The sequence below is a fragment of the Rhinolophus hipposideros genome, assembly GCF_964194185.1.
Source record: "Rhinolophus hipposideros genome assembly, chromosome: 24".
Lineage (NCBI taxonomy): Eukaryota > Metazoa > Chordata > Mammalia > Chiroptera > Rhinolophidae > Rhinolophus > Rhinolophus hipposideros.
The window spans coordinates 209,711-230,837 of record NC_138070.1 but is presented as its reverse complement, the minus strand read 5'-3'; the positions used below and the strand labels follow the sequence as shown (position 1 = coordinate 230,837).

General features: G+C 54.9%; 2 protein-coding genes across 5 annotated transcripts; both read left to right on the top strand.

The window, feature by feature from the left end:
* Nucleotides 1-4,083: 4,083 nt before the first annotated feature.
* On the top strand, nt 4,084-14,563 carry PXMP2 (peroxisomal membrane protein 2). Its single transcript, XM_081037122.1, has 5 exons — nt 4,084-4,280; nt 5,972-6,088; nt 7,445-7,607; nt 10,723-10,842; nt 13,109-14,563. The coding sequence occupies exons 1-5, from the start codon at nt 4,159-4,161 to the stop codon at nt 13,175-13,177; spliced, it is 591 nt and encodes a 196-aa protein (XP_080893248.1). The 5' UTR covers nt 4,084-4,158; the 3' UTR covers nt 13,178-14,563.
* Nucleotides 14,564-15,483: 920 nt separating this feature from the next.
* Nucleotides 15,484-20,765, top strand: PGAM5 (PGAM family member 5, mitochondrial serine/threonine protein phosphatase). Of its 4 annotated transcripts, none has more exons than XR_013992495.1 (7): nt 15,689-15,949; nt 16,536-16,714; nt 17,694-17,819; nt 17,895-17,983; nt 18,071-18,204; nt 19,766-20,443; nt 20,504-20,765. XR_013992495.1 is itself a non-coding variant. In XM_081037120.1 (6 exons), exons 1-6 carry the CDS (start codon nt 15,759-15,761, stop codon nt 19,914-19,916), a joined length of 870 nt encoding a protein of 289 aa, XP_080893246.1. In that variant the 5' UTR covers nt 15,484-15,758; the 3' UTR covers nt 19,917-20,765. The 4 variants fall into 4 exon arrangements, 2 of the variants coding, with proteins under 2 accessions (XP_080893246.1, XP_080893245.1); XR_013992496.1 differs by having other exon boundaries at nt 15,691-15,949; nt 18,074-18,204; XM_081037120.1 differs by having other exon boundaries at nt 15,484-15,949; nt 19,766-20,765.
* Nucleotides 20,766-21,127: the final 362 nt, after the last annotated feature.

The window sequence follows — 21,127 nt, the reverse complement described above, 5'->3', positions numbered from 1 at the left end:
AGAGCACTTTGAGAATTACAAAGTCAGCAGTGCGAGCGTGGTACAATGGAGCAAACGCAAGAAGCTTGAAGATTTTTGGACTGAATGCCAACTCTGCCAATACAGCGCTGATGATTAAATCCCACGGCGCACACAGTATGCAGACAGGGTTCTTTGTACACAGTGTACGCAGTAAATAGTGTGTGTGGTATTTACCAAAGACAAATATAAACATAAGGGAATGGCCACTTTTTGTTGTCTAACAGGTATTAGGTTGGTGCAACAGTAATAGCGGTTTAAAAGATTAAAAATAATTGCAAAAACTGCAACTACTTTTGCACCAACCTAATAAAAGTCTGTAATGTCTGAGTTATTTGGGAGAAATGAGTTGAATGAACTAGTCATCTGCTTTCAGTTGTATAATGTGAATCGGAAAGTACTCGCGGGACTCTGTGGTGCTGCACTATGCCAGGCTGTGTAAACAACGCACAGAACTGGCACATGCACTCAGGTGGCCACAGCCACCTGGGACGGGCGTTTCACCTGAGTCAGGAGGACCGTGAGACAAGGACGCTGGCAGTATGTGGAGCTGCATGGTCCAGCCTCAGTGCATGAGCGTTTAGATGGCAGGGTTCTAAGCTAAGCCATTTCCTCCTTTACATCGAAAGATGGCTTTATTTTCTGTGCAGCAAAGTCACTAACCACGTTTTTACAGAGATGTTTGTTTTAAGGCACAAGAGCAAGGGAGCAGACCTGCTGAGCGCAGGAGAAGAGTGCAGCCGCCACCCGACCTATGTGCAAGACTGGGGCACACCTCCCTGGGGAAGGAGGCCCTACTGCAGGTGCTCATGGGATGCTCCTCATATGCAGGTTCCCTAACAGAGTGCTGACAGGGCATCTGTGCAACACTCCAGCTAAGAGCTTTTCCCTTTCCTACTGAACAGCAATTCTACTCCTCTATTCCGATCCCTTTGCCTGGGAAAAAATGCAAACAAAGCAATACAATCTCCACAATTTACTGACATCATTCTCCGGTTTACCAACTGCATATCAGCTAATTGGGGTTACAGAAACACCTGTGGCAGAACAGATTGTACCTTAAAAATGTGATGTATCTTCTGGGATGCCTGGTCTAGATGTTAGTACATCTAGATAAAAAGGGGAATATAATATTGTTCTGTGTGAGAGGAACAATATAATACTGTTCTGTGTTCTATCTCAATTGACAAAGAAACTCACTTCTCAGCTCTTCAGTACCAGGACACCTGCCTCAAACTTCCCAAGCCTTTCTCTGGATAGATCGTGTAATAACTCTTCATACAGATTTTACCATAAACCTTAGTACTTGATGAAGACTTTCCACCACCAGATCTAAGCCTGTTCTGATTCTAGAACTTAGGTTCATCCCAAATTGTTCACAATCTTTAACGCCACAGGTATGATCCCATCTAGATAGACCCGAGTCATTGCAATTTAGCTATCTTCAAAACAGAAAAAAATCCTTGTTTATTAGCATTCCAACTTGTTAAAAACATTGTTAGTTTCTTCTTTAAAGCACAGTTCTGAGATTCTGTACCCTGAATATCTTTTGGCAAAAAATCCTATTTGTTTGCTAAGCCAAGCATATTCTCCACTTCTCAAAAATGTATAGCTAAGAATCAATATCCCATGGGTTTTTGTCTAAATGTAAATAAATGAGCTACTTTATGAAGCAATGAGCAGAAAAAACATGGAAATGTTTAGGGTGGTGCTGGCAAGCAGAGAAGTGGTGAGTGGAGATGTAAATCCACCCTGAGCAGAAACCATGAGGTTCCCACTAGCTGGCATACCAGTTCTCGTTCTTGCTGGACTGTTCTCCTGGCCAGTGTTCCCTAAGAGCTGTTCCTGAGCTCTGACAACTACAGAGCATTTGGGTGTCTTCATAGTAATCCAGTTCTCAAAGGCATTCTCCTCCACTCTTCACAGATATTCATTCCTTCCCTTCCAGCACCTCTCATTTTTCAACATCGGATGCTAGCTCCTTGCTACGTTTCCAGGTTCCTGGGATGCTACAATTCTTGGAACTACATGACCCGTCCATTCCTGAACCCTAGTAGATTTCTCCACAAAGTGGGTGTTTCTAAAACAGTGCCTATCATTTGACCTGGCAATTTCCACGTCTAAGAACTTATGCGAAGGACACTGATGCGCAGTACATTGTTTTACATGCAGATGTTCATCACGGCTGTTTATGAGATGGCGGCAAAAGGAAGCAGTCTAAATAAAAAGAGACCAGTGACAGAAAACTTAAAGAAACTTTTTTTGAACCAAGCCTTACAGAATTCAAGTCCTTATTCCCATAACATTTCACCAATTGTCAGCTTATAAACAGAAGTAGAGAATTACTTCCTGAGAAAAACCCTTCCTTGACCTGGAGGTATTCCTTAGGTCACCTCCACTTGAACAGAATGACCTACTTCAAGACTAGGATCCTTACTTTTCACAAAAGATTGTACCCACCTGCTGTAGGCAGAATGGCCCCCCAGAAGGATGTCTCCGTTTTACCCAGGGAAGCTGTGTTACCTGACGAAAGGGACTTTGCAGGTGTGCTTAAAGACTGTGAGATGGGGCGATCTGGGCGGGCCCAGGATAGTCACAGGGTCCTAGTAAGAGGGAGACCGGGAGGGAAGCTAGAGGTGGGGGGAGACGTCACGAAGTACGGACTGAAGCTACAGGAGGGAAGGGAACGGACGCTCCGCTGCCGCCCGCAGAAGGAACAACGCCGTCGGCGTGGTTTTAGAACTTCTCGAGCCCGAACGAGTAAGTCTCTATTGTTGACGCCACTACAGGTAGCTTGCTACAGCCGCAATGGGAAACCCACGTGCCTCCCACTGTTTAACCTCTGAAACAGCGGCATTCACCGGAAGTCTAGCCCCGGGAAAGGCACCCCAGGCCCCGCTGGAGAGCACAGCTACCTTCGGTCAGCCCAGACCTTCCGCAAAACGAGGACCGAGGGGAGCGCTGCGTGCGGAGCGCGGCCCCGAGGACACAGGCCCCTGCCCTACAGCGTCCGGGCACGCTGGGTCGGTGTGCCCGCACCGGGCGAGACGGGCAAGCAGGCTAGCACGCTGCGGGCGTGGGAACACCCGTGCCCCGAGACCGCTTTCTCCGGGCTGCACAGCTCGCGGGGGTCCCGTGACAGCACAACCTGAAAAGCAGAGGCAGCAGCCCCAAGCGACGACCAGCGCCGGCCGAGCGCTCACGGCCCTCGGGAGGGGGCTGCGAGCACGCGCGTTCGCGGAGACAGAGGCGCCCGCGGCCGCCGCGCACGGTCCCGGGGCGCGCTCCGCCCCGAGGACCCAATGAGCCCCTCAGTGTCCCCGCGTGGGGCGGGCGGCGAGCGCGACACGCGGCCCCGCCGTGCGCCTGCAGCGCCCGCGCCTCCGCGGCCGGGCCAGCCACCTTCACGCCCCGCCCGCCGGCGGCAGTCCCGAGCCCGCAGGGCTTCCCGGGAGGCCCAGAGGCCACGGCGCGGGACGCGCTGTCGGCCCGGCTGGGAATCAGGACGGCGCGCGGTGCCGCGGACACGCCGCCTCTGCGCCTCCCGCCCGCGCCCGCGTCCTCGCCGAACACGCTGCGGCCCGGACGGACGGGTGCCGCCGACAGCCCGCGGGGCAGCCCCCGTCCCGCCCGGAAGCCCGGAAGGAGCGGCCGGGCTGCGCGGCCGCCTCCGCACGAGCCCAGAGCCTCCGCGGAAGGAGAGGCCCCGAGCCCGCCGCCCGCCCGGGATGGCCGGGCGCCGCTCACCTGCTGGCCTCGCCGTCCGCGCGCGGCCCCGCTACGCGCCTCCCGCCGCTCCTCAGCACCATCGCGCCGCCCCGGCCTCCCGGAGAAATTTGGCGCGCTCCCACCAACTCTCGCGAGACTCCGGAGCGCCCGCCGCCCAATCAGGAGGCTCATCGCGCTCCGCCCAGCCGGGCTCCAATCACCTCCGGCGCCCGCGGGGCGGCGGCCCCTTAGGGACTGCGGGAAAAGTGTGCGGCGGCGCGCGCGCCGCGCTCGCTGGGCTCTGGCCGGGGTGGCGCTGCGGCCCCCGCGGGGCGAGGAGTGTCTGGCCGGCCCCGCGCCCCGCGCCTGGCGGACCTGCGGCCGGGTCAGCGCCCCGGGCGCGGCGCGGCGCGGCGTGGCGTGGCGGAGGCGATGGCGCCGGCGGCGTCGATGCTGCGGGCGGAGGCCGGGCTCGGGGCGCTGCCGCGGCGGGCGCTCGCCCAGTACCTGCGCCTCCTGCGGCTCTACCCGGTGCTCACCAAGGCGGCCACCAGGTCGGCGCGGGGCGGGCGGGGCGGCGGGGGCGGGGGGCGGCCCGGCGCTGGCACCGCCGGAGGCCTAGTGGCCACACAGACGCGTGCTCCGCGGGGGTGAGTGTGAGAGGCCCGCTCCCCGGGTAGGAAAACGACCTTCCAAAGACCTGAAAGCCACCCGGAAGCCCAGCGGGCGCGGTTTTGTGCACTCGGCGCTGACCGTGAATACTTAGGCGCTCAAGCTGAGCGCCGGACTGAAGGAAAGGCGAAACCAAGGCGGGCTCCTGCAGACCTCGGGGCTCCTAGGCCGCGTCCCCGCGGGGAATGGGGCCGCGGCGCGGGGAGGCCCGTCCCGCCCAGCTCCTTACCGCCTGTTAGCCCCCGACTTTGTTCTGAGAATTAGAGGCAGAAGCCTCGAGGAGCGGCCCGGGAGGCTGGGCGGGGAGGTGTTCCGCTTTGTTTGCTTTGCGTTTGGGAGACGCTGGCCGAGCGCCCTCGGTCCGCTGGCCAGCTCCGCCCTCGAGCTGGAGCACTGCACTTTTTATGAGACGTGCCCTGCCTACCTCATTACTTTGGGTTAACTAATTTTATAAGCTTGTTCCGCTTTATTAATTCAGCCTTTCATAAAAATGCACAGCGTGTTTCCTGTGTGCTGAGCAGTGATTAGCAGTGATTCAGATAAATGTATAGAGTCCCGGCCCTCTTAGACCTTGTATTTTAGTGAAGAACGAGACAAAAAGCAGGTAAATATAGAACACAGATAAAGTGGTTAGGAAACTTCTCTGATCTGAGGAGACGACATTTGAGCAGAGGCCTGAGTGAAGGGAGGGCACGGGCTCCGCAAAGAAGGGACGCGGAAGCCCTCCATCAGCGGGTAGAGCGCAAGCAGGGCTCGAAGGAGGAGCGGGCTAATGATGGAGGAGCAGAAAGAAGGTCCGAGCCGCTGAGAAAGGGAACTGAGCAGGGGCGCGGATGGCTGGAAGTGGCCAAGGATCAGCGCAAGGGCGCCTTTATCGCCCACACTAAGAATTTTGGATCTTTTAGCTCAGAGAGCTCCCAGGGTAGCTACACCAAGCCTTGCAGTGACTGGGCCTGTCTCCATCTTTCTACTGAAATTTATATTGTGACAATTGCGAATTCACATGCAGCTGTAAGGAATGATACAGGGAGATCCCTTGTACACCTGCCCAGTTTCTTCCATTGTTAACGTTTTGTAAAATTAATGCAAGATCACAGCCAGGACACTGGTGCGGATACAGTTCACAGATCATACTCAGACTCCCCCCGCTTTTCTTCTACTTGTGCGTGTGTTGAGTTCTATAGATTTACCACATGTGTAGGTTTGTGTACCCACCACCACAGTCAAAATACGGCAAAGTGTCATCATAAGGATGTCCCCTGTCGCCATGACAACCATACACCTCCCTCCCACACGTGGTCAACTTGTGCAAAGTTAAGAGTGTCACATAACCGTCAGGATATCCACTGTGGTGAGCCCACCAGTTGGAGAACTTACTGAGCTCGTGCGCAAGTGCGCGCATGCCTGCGTGTTGTCTCCAGCCTTGATGCGGCGGCCTTGCGTCGCTGCCGCTTTAATGAGGAGGTGTCTCCGCTCTTCCCCGGCTTGATCTCAGCACAGCCGTGCTAGGTCCATGGGGAACAGATGCCCCCTGCTGGCGGTCCCTGTTCTCTTATTACCTCTGTGTCCGCAGTGGCATTTTGTCAGCACTTGGGAACTTCCTGGCCCAGATGATTGAGAAGAGGCGGAAAAAAGAAAACGGCTCTCAAAAGCTAGATGTCAGTGGGCCTCTCAGATACGCCATTTATGGGTGAGTTCCATAGAGGGACTGGTTTACCCGGTAGCTGACTTAAGTGCAACAAAGGTGGGGTCTCAAGTTTCTGAAATTATCTAATTTGGAAAAATAATTTTTAAAAGCATTGAAGTAATCATGGGAAAAACCAGAACAGTGGACAGATAATGTTCACTTATTTTATAGTTTTATATGGTTTTCATTGTGAATTGCATGGGTGGGCGTGGCCGTCTTCATTGCGCTGAGAGAACTGGGGGCTGACAACTCTCCTGAACCTAAAGTCCGACTTCAAGACTCAAAGACCCTGCAAGTGGGAAACACTCAAATATGGCCAGTCAGTTATTTTCATGGCATGAACATCCAGGAAAGGAAGACTTACATGTCCAGTTTCTGAACCCCTTTCTGAACTGCAAAGCACAGCGATTCAGGAGTTTTAGCAATAAACCCACCGGGTTCTCTGGCCAGTAATGTTTGTGTAGCTGGACTATTTTGAAGTCTTTTGCAATGAGTGATTTTTTTTTTTTCAATTCCAAATTCACAAATACCATTTTTGTATTTGAGAGCAATGTTAACTTCAGTCATCACAGCTTATCTATAATGTATTTAAAGTCTTGATTGTTCCCCCCTGCCAGACGCAGACTAGATCAGAATCACCTGGGCAGCCTCATCCAATTAGTTTTCCCTGCTCCAGGCCGCCTGTTATTCTATGGCAGGTTGGGAAAAGACAACTAGGAGCTGCGTTTAAAGACTTTAAGTGTCAGCAGTAGGAAGACCTCTGAGTCCCTGACCGTCTTATTGCTGAATTTTATGGAGCTGCAGGTCTGTTGTCCACTAGATGTAGGGTGGGCTTCAGTCCTCTCCCGGAAGCCTGTACACTTGGGAGTGAAGGGCAGCAGTACAGACAAGCTCCCAGGATGGGAGCTCTAACACCAGGCTGCATCTGCATACTGAGTACTGAGCACCTTCTGAGCCAGGCCCTGTGGACACAGCAGTGAAGAGACACACGATGTTCTCTTGTGATGCTGAGAGGAGATCATGACATGTAGTGAGAAATGCTATGAAGAAAATGAAACGGCCCGGAAGTGAGTGGCAGAGACAGTGGTGGGTGACTTAGAACAATCAGGAGAGACCTCTCCAAGCCGACAGTGTTAGGGAGCCGGCGACGTGAAGATGGGGGGCTCCAAGGCAGGAACAAGTCTAGTCTGTCGGCAGCAGAAAAGAATGCCTGAAGCAGATTCAAAGAAAGAATACTTCCTAGAAGGCCCACAGGACTGTGCGGTCAGTGTGAGGGGCTGCTGGAGGCAGGTTGGCACCTGGGCTCGGGCGGAGCCCAGACGCAGGAGAGCAGTCCAGCTCACCCCCACGGGGGCTCAGCTTCTTCTTCACAGGGCCACTGAGTCACTACTTCTACCTCTTCCTGGAGCGCTGGGTCCCACCCGAGGTGCCCTTGGCAGGGGTCCTGAAGCTCCTCCTGGACCGTGTCCTCTTTGCGCCCGCCTTCCTGTTGTTGTTCTTCGTCATCATGAACTTCCTGGAGGTTAGTCTCTGAGTAGCACCTAGGACAGCTTTCCATTTCACAGGATTCTTAGCCTGGCACCTGTGCACGGGGTTCAGTGAGTCTGGGAACTTTTCATGACACTCAAAGGGGACTTTCATGTTTTCCTTGATGAATGTGGGAAGCAAACAGTGTTATTAGCAGTGCCCGCTGATCGCAGTAGAAATCCCACATCAGTGACATATCCCTGAAGGTCGTGTACGCTCACCGCTCCTTGCACATGCCATTAGGTCTTGTCACTGAATGTGTTAATAAAGAAACACCTATGCTAGTCTAGCAGAGAATTGTTTTCTGAACATTTTGATTTGTTCCTTTGTAGTCCTATATGTTTTATTTTGTACATTACAATACCTGATTCTGAGAATGGGATCCAGGCGTCACCAGACTGCAGAAGGGACCCTGGCAGAGTGTCACACCCATGCAGTTGCAGAGGCCTATGTGGGACTCTGCCTGGACATCACAAGTGCTCTGAAGAGGCTGACTTAATGTCACAGCCCACTGCACGAGAGGTGTTCTCATGTACCCAGCCCTAGTTCCTTCCCAGGTCACTGGCACCTTCAACCCCTCGCCACCTGTTCTTTGCCAGGCACTCTGTGCCCAAGACACGTTATGTTCTTCCCTGAAAGTAATTTGTTTCAACCAGTCACAGCTCACTCAGGTTTTATTTTTTTATTTATTTATTTTTTAAGAGACTATTACCTCATCTTTTTTATATATTTTTTTATTTTTTTTAATTGGGGAAGGGGGACAGGACTTTATTGGGGAAGAGTGTGTACTTCCAGGACTTTTTCCAAGTCAAGTTGTTGTCCTTTCAATCTTAGTTGTGGAGGGCGCAGCTCAGCTCCAGGTCCAGTTGCTGTTACTAGTTGCAGGGGCACAGCCCACCATCCCTTGCAGGACTCGAATCGAACTGGCAACCTTGTGGTTGGGAGCCCACGCTCCAACCAACTGAGCCATCCGGGAGGCAGCTCAGCTCAAGGTGCCGTGTTCAATCTTAGTTGCAGGGGGCGCAGCCCACCATCCCTGGTGGGACTAGAGGAATTGAACTGACAACCTTGTGGTTGAGAGCCCACTGGCCCATGTGGGAATCAAACCAGCAGCCTTCGGAGTTAGGAGCATGGAGCTCCAACCGCCTGAGCCACCGGGCCGGTCCACTCAGGTTTTATTTTAAAACAACATCTTGACTTTGGAGTTTCTGTTACTAAGGAGAATACCCCTTGGTGTCTAAAGTGACCCTGGGGAGAAATAGAAAAGATATTTAAACTTACCTGTGATTGCTAATAAGTCCCTGATCGTCGAAACTGTTTGGGAAGTCTTTAGGCAGTCTGAACTAGGAGGAAGCAAAGGGTGCCCACATGAGAAGTGAGGGTGCCAGGCGGCTTTATTTCCTTCCAAATATGAAGGGAATATATTTTCATTAAGAAACAAAAGCCCTGCACGTATATGTCAAGTGCTACCAAAGTGCCTAAAGTACCCACCACGTAAGTGGCATATGGGGGAGCACACACTCAGTCACATATTTTGGCCGTTAGATATGACGTTACAGCATTCTACCATCTGCCTGTCCTTTTGTGTAAGGATCCCTGCTTGGTTAGTTCCTAGACTTGTCCTGAAAGCTTGTGCTTGATTGCCATCCCTGCAGTGGCCCAGAATAAGAGCAACAGCTGACATTTATCAAGCACTTGTCCCAAGCTCTGCTTCCAGTGCATGTCATTTTAGGCTGGCATCTACCCTATTTGACATCTGGGGAAGCCGAGGCCCCAGGGTAAATCACTGGCTGCTTCTCATCCCTGTGACGTGTGAGTCCTCAAATCAGGCTAGGCCCAGGCTGAGTGACTGCAGTGCTCAGCCCTTACGGCTTCTCCCCATGTGAGGTTCCTTTCCCCACACTCTGACAACTGTGATGGTGATTTTCTTTTACATAGTTTGCAATCTGATAGGTGAAAAATAATTTACATATATGTATGAAATTGAACACCTTTTTATATGCTTATCTGTATTTCTTTCAGGAACTTTGCTTTTATCTGTTAGAGTGCTCGCCTTTTTTTTACTGATTTGTATATTTGCATATATTAAGGATACCAGTGCTTTATCAAATACAGTTGCAGACATTTTCCCCATTTTCAGGTATTTGCCGTTTAGCTTCACATAAAGTTAAAACGTTTGTGTAAAGTTAAAAATTGAAAGTTATGTTTTTTATAATGTCTTTTTGCATATAGGAGTGTATTCAGATCTGTCATTGTTTTCCTTAGTGGACTTCCTTAAAGGAAGAGACTGGAAATACTCTCCTATATCCTTCTACTCTTATGATTTCATTTTATACATTTTGATGAACCTAAAGATAATAGAAATATTCTTCTCTCCATTCCTCTAGTATTCCTATGGTTTTATTTTTATTTATAGTGGGAGATAGACTTCTGTCTTGGTGTTTTCCACTTAAACAGCAAATTGCCTCATTACCATTTATTGAACAATCCTCACTTTTGAAACATTCACTTGTATCATATTCTCGTTCCCATATGTACAGGCCATTACCTGGGCTCTGTTCTTTTGATGGATCCTATTCATTCCACTATTTTTTTTTTTTTGGCTGTTGCTACCAGACTTAATTACCATATTTTATAGTATTTTTAAGTCTGTGGTAAAGCAGGCCTTCCCTCATTATTCTTTTTCAAGGTGGCTATTATGCATTTATCCTCCCAGATGACATTCAGAATTAATTTATGGGGTCCATTTTTTAAAAATCTCCTGACAAGTTTTGATTGGACATTATTTTGGAGATTATTTTGGAAAGAACCGACAGCTGAACCATAAGTAGTTCCGCTGCCCAGGGCTAGCGAGCCGCGTGAATCACCAGTCAGGTCAGCTCTGTGAGGGGCGACGACGGTCGTGGACAAATGTCCCCGTTGCGATGATTTTCCAATCGGACGTTTAGCTCCTTGCAGCTGCACTGCTACACGTGTGTGCTGTCCACATACAAACGGAACCAAACCCAGTTGAAGAACCCCACTGTGTTCGGGCTTGGGGCCCCCCAGGCCTTGGTGCCGCTGCGAGGGCAGTGGAGCTCGCTCACCGCCTGCGCTTCCCTCCTCTCCAGGGCAGAGACGCGGCCGCCCTTGCCGCCAGGGTGAGGAGCGGATTCTGGCCGGCGCTGCAGATGAACTGGCGCGTGTGGACCCCCGTGCAGTTTATTAATGTCAACTACGTCCCTTTGCAGGTGAGCCAGAGAGCGCCATCCTCCACCGGAGGCCATTTCCCAACAGCCCTCCTTTAGCTCCAGATTCGGAGGCAAAGCGCCATGGAGTGGCTCCCGAGCGAGGTCCACTTTCATGCGTTCGCTGGACAAACGTTTTTAAGAAGCCCGGGTTTCCTAGGGACGAGGCCTTCCCGAGGCGCAGCCCCCCGCGCGCGCAGGTGCAGAGAAACGGCGAGGCCGCCTCTCCCGGTGACGTCAGAGCCCACGTGAGCGCGCGCGGGGCCTGGCCCAGTGCACCGTGCGCGCAGAACGCGCCGTTGGGGAGCTCCGGGTGGCTTTGGGCGCAAAGGGGCGGCTGCTGCAGTTGGGCCCAGGGGGACCCGGCAGAGGAGTGTCCGCGAGGCCTCTGCAGGGCGCGCTGCTCGCTTACCGACCGACCGCAAGCCCTGCTGGCCGGGCGCCGGCTCTTCCCTGCACATCAAGTGCAGCCCCTCCGTGTCCCGCTCCCAAGACCACTCCGGGGTGGCGATTTGCTAGAAGGGTTCGGCATAACATTGATTACAGCCACGCAGCGAGGACCTGCAAGTGGGTCCTAGGAATCCAGTGCAGGCTTCCCCGTACCCCCGTGCCATCTCAGGGCAAGCTCTCACCCACCGACAAAATGCAGCAACGCCCAGGAAAGCCCACTTAGAGACCGCGCTGGGTTGATTGCGGGGCTGCTCGGGTAGGCGCCCCTGCCGGCAGGGCCCGGAGCGCCAGGCTCCAGGAAAGAGCAAGCGGTCAGCATGAACCGCATCGTCTCCCCAAGCCTCCCAGGCACCTGCAAGCCGGCCTAATCAGTTGGGGGGCTGGGGGTGGGTGGGATGGGGACCCTCCTGAAATCCAGGTTCCTGGATGCCACCAGGCCTGTCCAAGAACGACAGCCTCAGGCCTGCTAGGCTAATCCTTTTCTCTCGCCACCTAAGTAACCGTTTTAGGGAGGACAAAGGGATTAGAGCAGAAGCCCCGTGGCCGGCTCTGCAAATACACACCAGGAAGTAGCAGAAAACCGGGAGAAGGCAGTGAGGGAACCATAGTAAATGTAGGTCGTTAGAGCAGAATGAAAATCGGTTGGTTTCCGTGGCTTTAACAATCGACGACCTTCCCACAGGCAATTTCAGTGGTTATTTGGGAGCTGAAGCCACATTGCTGTGAATCAAGGAGAGTGGGGAAGTAGAAATCATGAGTCTAGAAAATTCTCTCCAGAAGTTTGTGAAGAGGGCCAGGGGAAGAGGCTGTGAAGCTGGAAACATCCTCCAGCTAAATGGAGATGTGCACCAGCTGTCCCTAACGGAAGAGGGGACTGGGCTGTGAGCAGGGAGCCCTGGAGACAGAGGGCCCTTCTTCCTGACAGGAGGTGACTTGTTACTAAGGACCAGGGCGGCGTGTGGGTGGGGCCAGACTGAGGGGGAGGAGGCAGGGTGGGAATTTGGAGGGGAGTAAAGGAGGAGTGAACTTGTGGAGAGGGAGTCACTGGAGAAGAGCCAGCAGAGGCTGAAGACCCTGTCCTGCATGGGTCTGGGAGTTGGGGAGGCGAGAAGGCTCTGGGTGGAGGTTATTCCAGGGAGTGCAGTGGGGAAACAGGAAGGTAAGAAACGGGCCATGGGATGTACGGTGTATAGAGAAGGAAACAGGCGTTAAGACAGAATGGCTGAGGATATAGAGGGATCTACAGTTGGCTGAAAGGAGAGGCTGGAAAGTCCAAGCTTTCCAAGTCACAGGGACAGAATGCTGCGTGGCTGGACTTTCCATCGTAGGTGGTTGCAAGCGAGTGCTTTCGGGGCAGTGGTTTAGTCAACAAAGGTGTGTGTATGTGTGCCCACTGCTCTAGATTTGGGATGCAGTGAGCACCAAGACAGACCTCACTGCTACTTCCGCAGAGCTTGCCTGCCAGTAGACTCGCTGACTAGAGGTGACTTCAGGTGGGCTTGTCTGTCAGGGCAGCGGGACAGTGAGGCATCAGTGATGGGCAGGTCATGGTGTGTAGAGGGGCTGGGTGAAGCCACACACATGACGGCAAGCCCTAGGAGAGAGGCTGAGCCAGGGCTGAGGTGCTCAGGGAAGGACAAGGGACAGTCACTGTTTTCCCTGCTGGCCCAGGCACGTTGGCAGGGACGCTGTCCTCGCCATGCTGTATGAAGTGAAGGCAATGGGCTGACTGGGGAATGAGCCATCGTAGAGTTCTAGAGAACAGCTGCCCTCCCCGTGTCAGGGCCTCACTTATGTGTGCCCGTGTTTTCTTTGGCAGTTCCGGGTGCTTTTTGCCAACCTGGTGGCTCTGTTCTGGTACGCCTACCTGGCCTCCCTGGGGAAGTGAGGACGGACTGGAATGAATGTCACCTGCCCAGGGTGAGGAGCAGAGACAACCTGGTCAGGACTTCATGTGACTCAAGATGCTCTCAAATGATGGAGACATTGCAATCTCTTACCATCAGAATCTTGTATTTTAAAAAGGCACTAGCTGAATTCACGTGGTGCTGCCCTAGAAACTTAAAAGATAGTAATGATTTCACTTGTCACCTTGGATTAAATTAGGATCACAGCAAACAATAATGTAGCTTTTTCAGTGGTGATTTTAATTCCTCAGAGTGATTGCTGTGGCTTTGGAAGACATGCACGGTCGGAGGGCTGCCGTCACATTTTTTTCTAATTAACTACTGCTTAGCTACCCCTGGCGGCACAGGAAAAGGGTCCTTTGGAGCAGGACTTTATCCCGATGCTCTGGGAGGCCAATGATGAATACCTGCCAACCTTCAGCTGAAGGTTCTTCCTGCCCTCCATTGCTGGGTTACATTCACCATCCCCTGGCCTTTTCTCTCTTAGAACATTCTGTCCTGACAGAAGCTCATTCTTGTTTCACGGAAACATCCCTTGTGATCTTAGTTATGTATTTCCCAAAATTCTCTTCTGTTCCATGTTCTGTCTCTATTTAAGCAGAGCTTGTTTTTTCTTGCTTTGTTCTTTGTCCTTCCAAATCAGGATTTCTTCAAATATCTGTGGGACACACATGTCTAATGACACTCACTGTGTGCTGACCAGGCGGGGACCAGGTTTTTGTTGGGGATTACTGTCCTCAATAACTGATGCCTTTTCCCTTGGGTGAGTCAGTTTCCCCAGAGGGCAATTCTTCTTGAATTTTGTGACTGGGGGAAGGATAGTGGTTGTAGTGGGGCATAGTATAAGCCTGGGAGGGCAACATTCTTGTGGCTCTTTGGAGGAAAGGGGTTAGAGGTCCTGCTATTACCATGTGACCTTTGCATGATGTCACTGTTACCACTGTGTCCCAGGCTCAGCTGTCTGGTGTCACAAGTCCAGTCCTTCTGGTTCAGATCCTCTGGAATGAACTTTCTCTAGTCTTCCGCCATGATGGAGGGGATGGGAGGGCAAACTCAATTTAGATTATCAGCTGGCCCTCCTGTGTAGCCCCACCCACCGCTTGTCTGCAACTTCCCAGACCCTTCTAGTTGCACTGACTAATGAGCTTACTTCTTGGATTCCCTCAGTACAGGCAACTGGAGTCCCATCTTCCAAGGTCAATAAAGACCTGATTTCCAGCTTTCAAAATTTTGTCAACTGATCTGCTTTTTCTTGTGGACTCAAGTATATCTTTGTGTATGTCTTTTTCCTTTTTAAATCTTTTTACTATTGTTTTAGTAACCAGTCTTCTAGGAGACAGTATGGGTCCAATACAGCATGTTTAAGCAGAAATCTGGGTATTTCTAGAGAGTAGATTGATTCTCCAAAATCCGGTGATTTTTAAAAATGTAAATTAGATCATGTCACTTTCCAACTTAGAAATCTGCAGAGATGATCCAACAATCCCATTTCTGGGTGTATGCACCCCCCAAAAAACTGAAAGCAGGGACTTGACAAGATCCTTGCACCCCCATGTTCACAGCAGCGTTATTCACAGTAGCCAAGAGGTGGAAGCAACGCCTGTGTCCACTGATGGATGAGTGGACAGTGTGACCTCTCCACAGTGGACACTGTTCAGCCTTGAAAAGGAACGGAGCTCTGACACAGGCCCTAATGGGGATGGGCCTTGAAGACATGCTCAGTGAAATAACCTGGTTCCCAAAGAAAAAGTGCTGTGATTCTACTTATGTGAGGTCCCTAGTCAACCTCAGTAGACAGGAAGCAGATGGTGGTGGCAGGGGTGGGGTGTGTGTGGGGGGCGGGAATGGCGAGTTGGTGTTTTATGGGGGCAGTTTCAGCCTGGGAAGGTGACACACAATTATGGGGATGGTGGTGACGGTCGCACAACACTGTGAATGTGCTGAATGCCACTGAGCTGTGCACGTAGAAATGGTTCTGTCATGGTCACATGGTGCGGGCTGTGAAAGCATTCACCAGACGGGTTGAAATACAGAAAGAAGAAGCTGGGCAGAATCTGCTGAGGCCGCTGCCCGAGTTTCTGTTTCCGCAGGAGTTTTATCCCGGGCATTTCCCATGGCGTTAGTTCCTTCCGGGAATCATTTCGGCCGTCGCGGTGGAGGAGGGTGCGATTCGGCTGTGATGGCAGCCCTTGCAGATGTGCAGGCCGGAGCCAAAGGGCTGCCCCGGCTCGTTCCCGTTAACCCGCGCCTCTCATCTGTTCAGACAGTGACCTTGACGTGACGTGTGTTTTACTACAGGAGGAACAAAAGCACCAGCAAACCGCCGGCAGGACCCCCAGTCCCCACCTCCCAGGGGGACGTCGCGCTCCCTCCGCGGGAGCTGGAGGGAAGGGCCCCGGAGCCGCCACCTCCGCCCCGCCCCGCCCCTCCCGCCCCGCCCCGCAGGGCCGCGCCCCCGGAGGCGGGACTTCCGCCCGACGCGCCGGCCGGCGGAAGCGTGTCCCTCGCGGCGCGCCGTCGGCGCCCAGGAGCGCGGGCGCGGGCGGCGCGGGACGGGCCGGCATGGCGTTCCGGCAGGCGCTGCAGCTGGCGGCCTGCGGCCTGGCGGGGGGCTCGGCAGCCGTGCTCTTCTCGGCCGTGGCGGTGGGGAAGCCCCGCGCGGGCGGGGACGCGGAGCCGCGCGTGGTCGAGCCGCCGGCGTGGGCCGGGGCCACGCGTCCCGGGCCCGGCGTCTGGGACCCCAACTGGGACAGGTGCGGGGCCGGCGGGTGCAGTCGGGGCCGCTCGGACGGCGGGCGCGGGGCCTCCTGGCCCCGCCGTGTCCCTCGGTCGGCGCCGGGCGGCGGGGCCGCTTTGCGTGCGGGCTCCTCTGCCCTCGTGGCGCGCGGCGGGCTCGGCGCCCTCGTCCGTCGCGGAGGGTCGCTTAGAGGGACGGGAACGGTGAGGCCTGGACGGCGGTCGCCGAGTGCACACTCCGCTCTGGAGGGCTGTCACCCGTGTTTCCCTGCTTACCGCGAACCCCGCACCGGGTGGCGGTGGCTCCCCTTCGTCTGGCCGCCCCCGGCCGGTCAGCCCCGGGGCTGCTGTCGGTCTCTCCTCCCCGGGACCAGGGCCTCGCTTCTCTGTGCGGTCCGCTGTCCGGCCGCCCGGGACAGGCCTGGCACCAGCTCTGGGGGGTCACCGAGAGGCCGCCTCTCCGGGCCGCGGCACAGGGCGGACGGCCAAGGGCGTTGGCTTGTCCCCTGGCCTTTGCCCAGACAGAAACTCCATCGTGTCAGAAACACTCCGGGTGACGTGTAAGGAGAGGTCCCGAGGACGCACTGTCTGTGTCACCATTAGGCGAGAACCACTGTCGCTGGTCAACCTGCGGAAGAGGAACCTGGGATCTGGGGACGATGACGTGCCGCCCAGGATGGACCACTACAAAGCCAAGGCCACAAGGCACATCTTCCTCATCAGACACTCCCAGTACCACGTGGACGCCTCCCTGGAGAAGGACCGCACGCTGACACCACTGGGTAGGGCGGGGGCTCGGGCCCCAACTGGCCCCAAGGCTGGCGTCCTTGCAGGCGCTCCTGGGGCCGCTGGGCCTCCTGGGCCCTGTGGCAGGGACTCCCGGCCGAGATGCGAGCGTTGTCATCATCAGTAATTACCAGCCTGTGACACCAGAGAGGCGTACCTCGGGGCTCTTGCAGTTGGAGTGTCCTGCCTTCATTGTAAAAACACCCCACGGAGGGTCTCGCCGCAGGTCATCCAAAGCCCACATGAGGTGCGGCGCCACCATGGCCTGGAAGCTGGCAGGCACCCTGCGTACACCGCGGAGCCTGACTAATTGACTGAAGGCCCTTGGACTGGCTCGCGCGGCTCTGTCTGTCCAGTGTCGCTCTGTAAGGACAGACGGGACGGAGTGAAGGCTCCTCAAACCATCAGCCTGGCTCTGCGGTCTCTGGGCCCGTGGGCAGGCGCATCCTGGGAGAAACTCCTGGGAGGGGCCCTAGGTGGCCTTCACATTTTTAAACATTCCTCTGTTGAATGCAGTGTTACCCAAGTGTGTGTATTAAATAGCTTCAGTGGGAAGGGCTTTGGGGCCTGTTGTCGCGCTGCTCTGCTCGCGGTTCCGGGCACACAGACGGGAAGTGTCCCCTTTCTGAGGTGGCATGCACCCAGCCTGTACTCAGTAACGCTGATGTCATCACATCTTGGTGTTGACGTGTGCCATGATCACACAGCTGGCAGATGGCAGCCTCCGTCAAAGGCCAGAGTAAGGATGGTGTGAGGGACCCGGAAAGAGCATGGAGGACCCCACCGGGCTGAGCCAGCCTCAGCCTGGCTCGTTCTTTCTACTGTTTTCTCTGGGGTCTCACTGACGCACCTGTCAAATGTCTGGCCCCCAGTTAGGCCCACGCCCCGGGTGGGCCTGCCCCTGTCCCTCCTGGTACATGGCAAGTATTTGTGCAGGGAACAAGGACATGTCACTTTCTGCTGTGTCTCTCCAAGGTCGTGAACAGGCTGAGCTAACTGGTCTCCGGCTGGCCAGCTTGGGGCTGAAGTTTAACAGAATCGTGCATTCCTCCATGACCCGCGCGGTGGAAACCACTGACATTATCCGCAAACACCTGCCAGGTGAGTGCAGGCGTGCAGCCGCCGGTGCAGGTGGGAGAGGCTCTGCGGGACACGCTGACTGCTGCTTCCCCGCAGGCGTCAACACGGTCAGCACAGACCTGCTGAGGGAAGGTGCCCCCATCGAGCCCGACCCGCCCGTGTCCCACTGGAAGCCCGAGGCTGTGGTAAAGTGCCCCCCACCCCCACCCCCACCCCACGGGCGGCTGCCTCCCCGTGGGCGGCCAGGGCTCAGCGCGTCACTCTGCCCCCAGCAGTATTATGAGGATGGAGCCCGGATCGAGGCTGCCTTCCGGAACTACATCCACCGGGCCGACGCCAAGCAGCAGGAGGACAGCTACGAGGTCTTTGTGTGCCACGCCAATGTCATCCGCTACATCGTGTGCCGGTGAGGGCCGGCGGTGGCCTGTGTGGTAGGCTGTCTCATGGTGACATGTTGTCGGTGGCAGCAGCACATGCCATCTGCTTGTCCCAGCATCGTATGGGTGACGGAACGTGGTCACTCGGCGAGGGTACTGTGTGTGTCCTGGTCCCCTTGGTGACCGATATGCACGTCCGGTCCCCTCAGGTTCATGCCGACGGATTCCGGCGCCTGCGGCGGACCCTGCCACGCGGGCTCGCCCTATTGGCCTCACTGTGTCACTTTCGTACTTGATTCTTCCGTAAAAGCTGACTTCCCCTGAGTCACATAACACGACAGCCGCGGGTCCTTATTTTGTGCTGTGGGTCATAATCTGCCTCGCTGGTCATTTCGCTGCTCCGTGTCCTCCACCTTGGGCCGTTGGGACTCCTGCCCAGTTCCCGGCCCCTGAAGCCCCAGGGCCTTAGGCGGGACGGCCAGCCAGGTGCTCATGTCCCCACCCACCCGAATCCATTAGGTCATGTCGGGCACTTCAGTCGCCGAGGGGTTCCCCTTCTCGTGACGAGTGTGGCAGTGGCAAGACTGCACACAGTCCAGCAGCTTCCCAGGGCCTCTGCTCACTGTGCTTGACCCTTGGGCCTATCACTAGGGCTGTTGGGGCCGGTTCCCCTCGTGTCTGTCACACGCACGGCCTGCACGCAGCCCCGGCGTGGCCAGGGAAGCACTTGTGGCCGGACAGCAGTCCCCGCGAGTGCTTGGATGCTGGAGCCAGGGTTCTCGGGTCACGTGGGGTGCTAAGCCGGATGGTGCTGCTGGGGACAGAGGGGTGGGTTGGGGACAGCAGGCACCTGTCCACACGCTCTAGCCGAGGTGCCCCTGGAGGCCGTGCCTAAGCTCCTGTGCTCGGCATATGGTTTCCTGGGTCCCCGCCGGTGTGCACACAGCACTGTCCCATGTCCTGCAATGGCCGGCCTGAGCAGTCAGGTGGCCCCAGTGCTGAGAGTAGAGGTTACCTGTTAGGAAAAGGGCTATAGGAGCCCATGTGTCCCTGTCATGATGTGGGGCACCCTGATGACAGTGAGGGATGACACTTGGTCACGAGGTAGGTAGTCCCTTAAGTGGCACAGTTTGCGGCGGTGACCCTGCTCACCCACACGCCTTCTGGGCTTTTTAGCAAATGTGACTGCCGAGCAGCGAGCGTCCTTAAGCGTGTGCTATGGGGCGGTGCTGCACCTTCCTCCGTCCCTTGGACAGCGGCTCAGGCACGTGCTGCAGTGGGCTTCTCACAGCTTTGTCGCCCTGGGCGAAACTGCCTGTAGGAAACCTGGGTACTTCTGACTCATGTGGGCCTTGAGTTGTGCCATCCTGTCGCAGACAAGCTGTCACCTCCCCTTGTTTTGGGTTGGCCTCGGCCTGACAGCTCCTTCCTGAGAAGCCCCTGGCTTGGAAATGAGGGGGACAGACACGGAACGACTTAGCAACGGTTGTTCCCAGCACCGAGGAAGTCTGCTCTGAGCCTTTCTCTTTGCCCAGACACCAGCCCATCTGAAAGACAGAGCCCATTCTAGCACGTTCTTTCTCTCCACAGGGCACTGCAGTTCCCTCCAGAAGGCTGGCTCCGCCTTTCCCTCAACAACGGCAGCATTACCCACCTGGTGGTGCGTCCTGACGGCCGCGTGGCACTCAGAGCCCTCGGGGACACGGGGTTCATGCCGCCTGACAAGATATCTCGCTCCTGAGGCCCGTGCCTGGCTCTGGCGTGGGCGCTGCTGGGAGCACGGGCCCCCTCCCTCATCCCCTCATAGGTGACGCCGTGGTCACTTTCCGTTTCTCCAGGACGAGGGACAAAGTGGAAAACTTGAAAGTGTGGCGCTGCAGTTGTCACTGTCCTGGCCCAGGATGGAAAAGCGGACACTCGGTCAGAGCAGCCTGGTTTCTCTCGCAAGGTTTCCAGTCTTCGTCTCATGTCCCAGGACGAGCCTGTGGGGTTGAAGGTGTCACTAGCAGCACTGCGGGCCCACGGCAGCTCCACATCGAGGACTCTGGTCGTGACTGCAGCCCCCCGCACGACGTCCTCAAGGGCCCAGGGCTTCCATTCTAACTTATTTCGCTTCGTACACTCTTTTTAAAACCTTTTGTCACGTATTTGTCAATTAAAGGTTTTCCTCATCTGGGTTCTTTCTTAGCAAAGCAGTTTTTCCAAAGTTGCGCAACCCCAACGCTGCTGGAGCTGAACTCACCTTTTATTAGGCCTTTCTGGACACAGGTGCACCTGGCCAGGGGAGGGAGGGGACATAACCTGCTGGTGTCAGGGGAGAGGGGCCAGGTGGTGACAGCCCAGGAGAGGGTCCTGTTTAAGTAAAATAATCCACCTGAGAGCTGAATCTTCGTTTGCCTCCGGCTCTTTATGCTTGTGGATGAAAGTACGTAGGTGTGATGCGTCATCCATCCCAAACTGTTAATTTACACAGCAGTACAACTTCTCGTAAGTGGTTGTGGACATTGTAATTAGTGCCACTGATTGGGCTGTCTGATCTGCTTCTGTCAACTTGGAAACGATTACAAAATAAAACTTTATTTTACTGGTTTTCCAAAGTGCTAGTTGTGAATGTTTTAAAGACAATGAAGCCTGCAGAGTGCAATAGACAGCAGCTAACTGGCTGGAACCGTCAGCAGCAGGATCTTGTGCAGTGCTGCGTCCCCAGAGATGGCTGCTTGGCTGGGCATCTGCCACCAGGGCCTCGCTGACCAGCCCTGACGCAGAACAGTGGACTCAATAGGGTAAGCCGTCTTCAAGAAGCAGACACCACGCAGCATCCTCTAGAAATAGTTTTGACAAGTGAGCCGGGACCTGTGCCAACTTCTAAAACCAGAGTGACAGGCGGCACTCAGGGGAGGAGGCAGGAAGCAAAGGGCTGCATGGCCTCACGCCCCTGCAGCTGAGCCCTGC